The following is a 9,640-nucleotide window of genomic DNA, read 5'->3' as shown; positions in this document are numbered from 1 at the left end:
GGAACTCTTCTGAGCTTTTCCCCTTAACACCCCGGGCAACAGGCCCAGGATAATGAGGTTCCAGGCAAGATCACTAGCAGCAGGGAGTCCACTTTCTGCAGGAATGAGGCAGTGAGTTTTAAAAACCTCATCTTTTGGGAGAGGGGGGTGGGGTTATGGACATTGGGGAGGGTATGTGCTATGGTGAGTGCTGTGAAGTGTGTAAACCTGGCGAAACACAGACCTATACCCCTGGAAATAAAAATACATTATATGTTTATAAAAAAAAAATAAAAGCCTCATCTTCTGAATTTGTGCCTTACACTTTTCTGTACATCTCTAATTCTCCTTGTTCTCTGAGGAAGGGGTAACTATTCCTAATTTTACATACTGCTGAAATCCCTTCTTTGCTTTTTTTTCTCCACAGCACTTTACTTCCTAATATGCTCTATAATTATTTTGTTTATTGTCTGTCTTCACTAGAATGTAAGCATTGGCAGTGGGGGGGGGGTATTCTTGTGCGTTTTATTCCCTGCTGATTTCCTGGAACCTAGAATAAATAAGTGAAGGAAGGAAGGAAGGGAAGAAGAAAGGAAGGAATGGAGACCCAGAAAAGCTAAGTGATTTTCCCTTATCCAACTACTAGCAAGTGCCAGAGCCAAGGTAGAACCCAGGCCCACGTGCTGTGCTGACGCACTAGATTATAATGGCCGTGGTTAGGATTAAAACCTAAGATGAACTCTCAGGAAGAGAAATATGAAGCATTTAGTGAATGGTTGACTAAGAGAGGTGCGCGCAGAGAAAATCACCAGATTTAAAGGAGCGGGGAAGTAAGTCTAACTTGTGATCTTTGACATTTATGGGGACAGTGCAACAGAATATGTAAAGCTGGAAAAGCCCTGGTGGTTAAAATTCAAAACACAGAACTGAATCCTTCAAGTTTTGGCAGGGAACAGTGCAGTGCATGGTCTCCATGATACCTTATAAAATGTGTACGTGGTCATCCCTAATGGTCTGAACAGGGTCTGGCCTCAAATCCCACCCCCACTGTTTGTTACTGAGTGACCTCATGCAAATTCCTTAATCTCTGTGAATGCGGATGACTTACATGGGTTTTCTGAAGACCAAAGTTATGCATGTAAATACAGAAATCGAGAGAAAGCCTTCCATGTTGTAAATGCCCAATTTATGTATTATTTCTACTCCAATAATTCGGTGTGGCTGGAGAAGAGCGTGTTGAAAGGGGTCCAGTTAGGGAGAAGTCAGAAGGGTAGCCGGGTACAGTGCCCTATGTTAAAGGACCTTGACCCTGGTCTGTAACAGCACCTACTGTGACATCTGAATTGGGACGGCTTAAACTGCCTAGGGGCTTCTCTGCAGTCTGGGGAGTTCTAGGTGGGCTGTTAGGCCTCTTAGGGCATCTAGATAAGGACCCAGAACAATGTGCAGTTTGGGAATTCAGAACAATAAAAATATCATTCTAGAGCACTTCACCCATTTCACCATCACAGAGCTCCTACGAAGAGATTATTTTCATTATATTCATTATGGCACGTGGAAGACGCAGTTCACAACGGATTTAACCAAGGACACACGCTTAGGACGGGACAGGGGCACAATTTCAACGGCCACCCCGTTCCAGGGGCCCCTTAGCTTCACTTCTTAGAACGGAGTGGTCTGAATGCCATTTGATAAAATGTGCTGAGAAGGACCGACATTCTGTCGCTGCAGGGTTCCGAAGCGTGGGTCCAACTAAGTGTCTCTATCTTCAGGTTTGAGAAGAACTGCGAAAATCCCTCCAAATCTATGCACAGGCTCAGGTAAGTGCACTTTCAAAATAGCGAAGTAACAACGGATTTCCCTCTCTGTCTCTTCTGTTAGAGATCCTGGGCTGCAGGATCTTGGTCTTCGCAGCTCCCCTGCAGGGTGCCCTGCCTCGCCCCCAGGCCTCAGTGACTGAAACATTTTGGGGTGGGAACGCCTGTAACAGGTGGGGGCGGATCGGAGGCGTCAACTCCAGCGCAGGCCTCCTCCAGTTGGAACTAGATGATATCCAGTGAAATATGGGGATTTTGTTCCAAGGGATGCCAAAAAAAGGCTCAGGGAGAGCGCGCGGCAACCCCCACCTTCGTCAAACACGCTCCTCCAGGGGCGGCCTGCTAGCAGCCGAGCTCCAAAATTGGCAACCTGAGCCTCGCTACCGCCTTTTTTTAGCCTACATTCCCCAAACCAGGGAAGAGGCGGGTGACTAAAAATGCAAATTGGAGCCAGGGCGTCAGTAGGCAGACCCGAGGGTGCGGGGCGTCTGGCTGGGGGAGACCCCGCGACCTCAGGTGCCCTCTGCTCTACTCTCGGTGGGCGCCGGGGGAAGACGCTCCCCGCCGAGCCGCTGCCCCCGCTTCCGCCTCCCCGGCCGCGGCGGGACAATGCGCGGCCTCTTTTCCGCCGAGGGTTAGGGAGGGGACGCCGGATTAGGGCCCGCGCTTTCCGGCCGCAGCCTCCGCCCCCCCCCGCCCCCGGCCCCATCACCGCGCGGGCCGCACACAGGTGGTTTTCCGCTCGGGAGGGGCAGGCCCCGGCGCTTTTATATAACAATAGAGCTCTGCGCGCCGGGAATGCGCCTTCTCGCCGCGGCGGCCCCCGCCCGGCCACGCCTCCATCCGGTTCCCCGCCGGCCCGCCCCGCGGCGCCTCGGCGGAACCCGGCGCGCGGGCTTAGCCGGCACTTTCCCAGTTACCTGCTGGCCCTGCAAGGCGTCGGAGACGTTCCCTGCGCCCCCACCCCCCAGCCCTCCCTGCGAGCCACTGGGTCTTGGCAGGCACTTCTCCTCGCTCTTCACCCACCCCAGGACGTGACGGAACCCCAGAGTCGTGCCTTTGGTTCCGCACTCCTCCGCAGGGTCGCCCCACGCCCCGCACCAGCTGAGCTAGGAGGCGGGGGCGGCGGGGCGCTCGGCAAGGAGCGCACCGCGCAGGCGCGGCTGGTGCTCGGCAAGGGCCCGGCGACCGGCAGGGGAGGGGGTTGCGGGGGTGGGACAGAAGGCTCCCCTCTCTCGGGTCTCTCTGTGCAACGCGACCAATCCCCGAGACTGCCCTAGCCCCCGCAAGCCTTGCAGGCGGACTTCCCCACGCCTCGCGTCTGGTGGGGACAGCCCGCCAGGCTCCCGCGCGCCCTAAATGCACCTAGCCCAGGCAGCCCCGCCAGACCGGCTCCTCTGTCGGAAGCCGAGCTTGCGGCCCAGAAATGATTAACGAGCGCAACCCCCCAGCGCGCAAGTGGGTGACCGCGGAAAGGCAGGGGTGGGGAGGGGGGGAGGACTTGGATCCCCGGAACAATGGCTCATAACGCCCCAGGCTGCTGGAGAGGAATAAAAGCATCGGACTGTCCAACCAGTTTGTTTCTGCAGGCTCCACTGTTTAAAAACAAAATAATTTAAATGCTATTTAAAAAACCCCTTTCTTCCAATTATCTGGACAACCAGGCATTTGTTTGTTTGCTTGCTGTAAAATGTTTCAACAAAATCCTAGTTTGTTTCGAAAGATGTTGGATTAGCATTTAACACCTCATCGGTCACTAAAGCGCAGGCAGTTCACCAGCCCCAACACAGCCTCAGCTAAAAGAACATCAGAGCAAACAGAGCTGGGCTTTTTAAACTGGCAAACAAATGCCACACACCGCCTAAAGGAGGGCGGAGAAGGGGGGTTAAGGCGAACTCCGGTCCAAATGAGTTTAAAGGGAATAAAAAGGGGGAAAAAGCACAAGTTCTCTTAAAGCTAGCCTGCGAGCGCAGGCGTCACGAACAAGGGCTTTTGTGCCTGCTAATTGCACCATTTGTGCGCAAAAGTTCCGACGCGAAGTGTGAACTCTCAACAGAAGGAAACATGAGACAACTGAAGTGCCCCGGTTTATGTGCCCTGCTCCTCCTCCGCCGCCGCCTCCTCTTCTTTCTCCTTCCTCCCGCCGAGCCCGCTGTTGCAGCTTGTTTGCACTGGGGCTTATCCGGAGCGGAAATTCCTTTCCGTTTTTGTGAATGACAAACTCATTAACAATTCATCAACACAACCTGTTCCAGCCGGCCCGTCCCCACGGCAACAGCCCCTTCCGCAGCGCGCTCATTGGCTGGCCGAGAGAATGTATCCATTGAGACGCTCGCTGTTTGTATCCATTGAGGAGCTGCCTCGCGCTGGGGGTGTGCGAGGGCTGAGTCCAAGGGAGAGTGAGCAAATCGAGCTTTGAATAATTCGAGGAGAAAGACTCCGGGCGGATTTGAGGTGCAGCCTTAAAGGGAGGGATTAGGAGCCGCTGGACTTTTTTTTTTTTTTCCCTTTCCTTCCCTCCCCTGTTAGTAGCAGGGAGTCCGAATTAATTGGATTTCATTCACTGGGGAGGAACAAAACTGTCTGGGCAGCTTCATTCAGAGATTCATTGACACCAAGAGCGAGCGACTGCAGCCGGGAGCAGAGGGAACCGCCGGCTTCACTTCTGTCTCGCTTTCCCCAACCGCTAACCCGGTCTGGGAAGGGCAAGGTGGAATTAAACCCCCGCTCGGACAGCGGCAGCTTCGTGCGGCGCGCTCGGCCTATGCCTGCCCCGAGGGGCGTCTGGTAGGCACTCGCCCTCTCCGGTAGCGCGACCCCCATGATAGATACGCTCAGACCCGTGCCCTTCGCGTCGGAAATGGCGATCAGCAAGACCGTGGCGTGGCTCAACGAGCAGTTGGAGCTGGGCAACGAGCGGCTGCTGCTGATGGACTGCCGGCCGCAGGAGCTGTATGAGTCGTCGCACATCGAGTCGGCCATCAACGTGGCCATCCCGGGCATCATGCTGCGGCGCCTGCAAAAGGGCAACCTGCCCGTGCGCGCGCTCTTCACGCGTGGCGAGGACCGCGACCGCTTCACCCGGCGCTGCGGCACCGACACGGTAGTATTGTACGACGAGAGTAGCAGCGACTGGAACGAGAACACTGGCGGCGAGTCGGTGCTTGGATTGCTGCTCAAGAAGCTCAAGGACGAGGGCTGCCGGGCGTTCTACCTGGAAGGTACGAGCCGGGCGGGGGGAGCCCCGCGCGCGGGGCCGGGCGGGGGTCGCGACGCTGTGGGTGCCGGCGAGCACGCGGACTGCAAGCGCCTCTGGTGCTTCCGAGTCGCGCTGCCGGGCCGGGGGCCCTCCGCCGGTTCCCGGCTGCGAACCTCGGGCGTCCCGCACCCGCGAGCAGGCTCGCGCAGAATCCACCAGCTTCCGGCCGCAGGCACGGGTCGTTTCTTTCTAACGAGGTCTTCTCCTGCCTACCCGTAATATCCTCTGCCTGTCCTTGCTTTTTATCGTTCGATTTTGAATTAGGATTTGCAGGACAGCAGAGGTCATTGGGGGTGCGGATTGCATTCCCTAGCCCCTCAAAATATTTAGAAAAGTTGCCATTTTGTGCATTTCCGGATTTAAAAGATGAAGGGTTTCCAGGGAAGGCGGGCCTGTTCGTTCCACTCCCAAGGGTACCCATTTAAGTGTCTTTCTCTTATAATTGGCTCTGTGTGTAGGGGGTTTCGTAGGGTGCTGTGGTGTTTCCTGCGCCAGGCTGCGGCTCTCACAAGCTGTGAAAACTACTACGGGATCTCAGGTTACACGATTGCTTTTCTCGTCCTGGCAGGTGGCTTCAGTAAGTTCCAAGCCGAGTTCGCCCTGCACTGCGAGACCAATCTAGACGGGTCGTGTAGCAGCAGCTCGCCACCGTTGCCAGTGCTGGGGCTCGGGGGCCTGCGGATCAGCTCCGACTCCTCCTCGGATATTGAGTCTGACCTTGACCGAGACCCCAATAGCGCAACGGACTCGGATGGCAGCCCGCTGTCCAACAGCCAGCCTTCCTTCCCCGTGGAGATCTTGCCCTTCCTCTATTTGGGCTGTGCCAAGGACTCCACTAACCTGGACGTGTTGGAGGAGTTCGGCATCAAGTACATCTTGAACGTCACCCCCAATTTGCCGAATCTCTTCGAGAACGCAGGAGAGTTTAAATACAAGCAGATCCCCATCTCGGATCACTGGAGTCAAAACCTGTCCCAGTTTTTCCCCGAGGCTATTTCTTTCATAGGTGAGACTAACATACAGTCCTTCCTCAGACTTTTAAATGCAAAATTCTTAGCCGTTTCTAGAATTTAAGCTGTTAATCACTCTCATTGCTTGCTAGCCTGCCGGAGTGCAGGTCTCTACTGTTATAAGTAGTTCTTATAAGGGGTTCTTAATTCTGGTTTACCTTCTCACCAAGGAAAGAAAAAGTGCCTTTTGACATGGCTGCAGACCACAGGTGTATTTGAAACGGGGTTTCCTGAGTCTTTGAATTCAGTCATTTGAAAGCAGACCCTACCTACATGATCAGACAACAGAATTTTCTCAGTTTTTGGACTTGGGGGCAGCTAGCTGGAAGTACTCCCTCCTGACAGGAATTTTAGCATTGCTTTATAATTTTTAAAAGATCTGGGAGTTTTTATAGGACATGGGGTTAGTTGTTGGAAAGCGCTCTGAATGCTAGATGTTGAAATCCAGTTGAATGTTACTATGATATGGGTTAGCAGTGAGACAGTGAGGGTAACCTGAGCCCAGCAGGAAGGACTGTGGGCTGGAAGCCTGGAGAAGCGAATCTCCAGGCATTGTAATGCATTTCCTATTACAAAGGAACTCATTTTCAGGCCATGTCGACATCCTGTTCCTCCTAATGGGCTGTCCCCTGTGACTTCCCTCTCTCTTTTAAAACGCCTGAATACCTCTATTGTTAGCTGCACAACAGTTGGAGAATAATTTAATAGACCCTTGCAGTCTGCTTGTCTGTATAAAAGGCATTCAGGACCATATTGCAGGGTTTCTGGGATTCACATGCTGAGGCAAAGAATGCACACATTAAGAATTTTTTTGTTGTTGTTGTTGGCAGAAACTTAATACAAAAGCTCCCTTTTCAGAAAATATCTGAAATATGTAATTGTGCCCAGTGTACATGTTTTATCGCAATGATACATTTGCTGCTGCCTGTGGGGCTCCACTGCCACACACGATTCTTTTTTCTTTCCTTCCATGTCTTCATCAGCTTTTTTTTTTTTTTTTTTTTTTAAATTCAGTTTTTAGACTGATCATTCACAAAGAGTGGGTTTTGGTTCTACTGAAATTTTGCTTTTCTCTTTTGTGTTTACAGATGAAGCCCGGGGCAAAAACTGTGGTGTCTTGGTGCATTGCCTGGCTGGTATTAGCCGCTCGGTCACCGTCACTGTGGCTTATCTCATGCAGAAGCTCAATCTGTCAATGAACGATGCTTATGACATTGTCAAGATGAAGAAATCCAACATCTCCCCCAACTTCAACTTCATGGGCCAGCTGCTGGACTTCGAGAGGACGCTTGGACTCAGCAGCCCCTGTGACAATCGGGTCCCTACGCAGCAGCTCTATTTCACGACACCCTCGAACCAGAATGTCTACCAGGTGGACTCCCTGCAGTCCACGTGAAAGGCCCCACGCCCCTTGGTGGGATGGGTCTGTTCCTTCAGCCGTTTCTCTTGGCAGCGTCAGCTGGGCTGCTTTCTTTGTATGTGGCCCCAGGGGTCCAGTTGTCCGTATTAGACAAGGTTCCCACATGTGGAATTGGTTATTACAATGGGAGAGATTTGCTCCACTCTTGTTGGAAGAACAGAACAGGCCGCGTAGATCCAGGCCATAGGTTTGCTCCATACCTTCGTGTACAGCCTACCCATGCAGGGACTGGAATTTGAGGGTTTCCAGGTAGATAGGGTAGGACCAAATGGTAGGGGTAGGAGCGTGTGTTCTTTAGGGCCTTGTGTGACTGTTTCCTTTTGCATCTGGAACTGACTCTATATTGTCTTCAGTGAAGACTGATTCAATTTTGCATATAGAGGAGCCAAAGAGAGGTTTCAGCTCTGTATTTGTAGTATCAGTTTGCAAAAAATAAAAAAATACAAAACAAAAATAAATAATAATACATAAAGTGAATCTGATACTCCATTTGATTATTGTAAATATTTGATCTTCAATCATTTGACCGTGTTTGTTTGAACTGTGTGTGTTTTTTCTTTGATGGGTTTAAAAGAAATCATCCAAAGGGAGAAAGAGCAGTATGCCACTTAAAACAAAAAAATAGAAATGTTTGCTCTTTCCTAATCCAAAGGATATATTTGCAGCATGCTTGACTTCACCAACTCTGAATGATATTTTCATGGACGCTGTTATCACTGAGACCTTGGTATGGTGCAGCCTTTAATCTCTTTCATATATCTTCCTTGTGATTTTTTTTTTTCCTCTTAATGTAGTTTGACTATGCCTTACCTTTGTAAATATTTTGGCTTGTGTTGTCTCAAAGGGGTATCTTGGAAAGACACCAAAATCATGGGCTCACTTTTTTTTTTTTTTAAACTTCAGCTGTGCTAAACAGTATATTACCTCTGTACAAAATTCTTCAGGGAGTATCACCTCAAATGCAATACTTTGGGTTGGTTTCTTTCCTTTTTAAAAAAAAGAAATTTGTATAAAACTGGAAGTGTGTGTGTGAGCATGGGTCCCCGTCTGATGGGTGAAGTAAGTGCACATGATTGTGAAAAGGGAGAGTTCGGTTGTTCCATATGTTCGTGGTGTAAAGTTTTGAGCTGAAATTTATTATAAGAATGTAAAACCTTAAATTATTAATAAATAACTATTTTGGCTATTGAATGTGTATTTCTTTTCTTTTAAATCTCTCCTTCATTGTACCTACATGTGAAATGATACTTCTAAGGAATCTTGGAGTGGGGGAGTGCCAGTGCCTTGTAAAGTCCTGTAGAAACAGTGGGGCAGAGCTCCCATATTTTTAGCAATTCCAGGAATGTTCAGGTGGCTTTGGCTTCAAATAAAGAGGACATCATAGAATGAACTGCCTGTATCATGTGTCCCCAAAATCCTTTATGAATGCAGTTACGGCTTCTTTAAGAAAATAGAAATGCTACTGAAGAAAAATGAGGCCGAAGAGCACATCTTGCTCAGGTATAAGGTTTGGCTGTTCATAACTGGTCATAAACGGGGGTACCTGAATAGGAGGACAGTGTTAACCTCTCTCCTTCCCTGCCAGGGTCTTCTACACAGGAATACACATGCCAGGGAGGACAGAGGGATAATTCTTTTCCCAGTTTGTTCCGTGGCAATGCTACCTTTAAATTATCCTGGTGTCAGAATACCAAATGAATCAGGAATGATGACAACCCCCTTCCCGCCACCCCCCCACCCCGCCCCGCCACTTGCTTTTCTCATATACGTGGCAAGGCAGAGCCGAACTTCTCACTGAGCCTGGATGTGGGTTTTAAAATCTCACATTAGCACTTGAGATCACACTTCGCTAGTCCCGTTCTAATGTGCTTTGTGCTTCACTGGTTTAGCATGTGGGTAAGAAACCACTGTCGAACCTTATGTCAAGGTTGTTTCGAACAGTTCCTTTCAAGATACAGGCTTCATACCCTGTCATTTTCCTTGGGACATTCTCTCTCTTTGTCCCAAGTTAACACCAAAATAAAAGGCAGGTGTATGAAATCAAAAGAACTAGAACATACCTACAGTCCAGGCGCTTTTCAAATGACCTGAGTCCCTTTACCTGCCCGGAGGAGAAAAAGGAGCTTTTCACCCACAGGGCTCAAGTTCAGATGCC

The 9,640-nt window shown here is 50.4% G+C and overlaps 1 protein-coding gene across 1 annotated transcript; it reads left to right on the top strand.

The window, feature by feature from the left end:
* Positions 1-4,128: 4,128 nt before the first annotated feature.
* DUSP6 (dual specificity phosphatase 6) lies at positions 4,129-8,676 on the top strand. The gene is made up of 3 exons (XM_059186485.1): positions 4,129-5,017; positions 5,624-6,061; positions 7,154-8,676. Exons 1-3 carry the CDS (start codon positions 4,618-4,620, stop codon positions 7,459-7,461), a joined length of 1,146 nt encoding a protein of 381 aa, XP_059042468.1. The 5' UTR covers positions 4,129-4,617; the 3' UTR covers positions 7,462-8,676.
* The last annotated feature ends 964 nt before the right edge of the window (positions 8,677-9,640 follow it).

This window comes from Mustela lutreola, chromosome 8 (genome assembly GCF_030435805.1).
Source record: "Mustela lutreola isolate mMusLut2 chromosome 8, mMusLut2.pri, whole genome shotgun sequence".
Classification (NCBI taxonomy): Eukaryota; Metazoa; Chordata; class Mammalia; order Carnivora; family Mustelidae; genus Mustela; species Mustela lutreola.
Note: the sequence above shows the minus strand (reverse complement) of the source record. Positions and strands in the feature narration are given on the sequence as shown.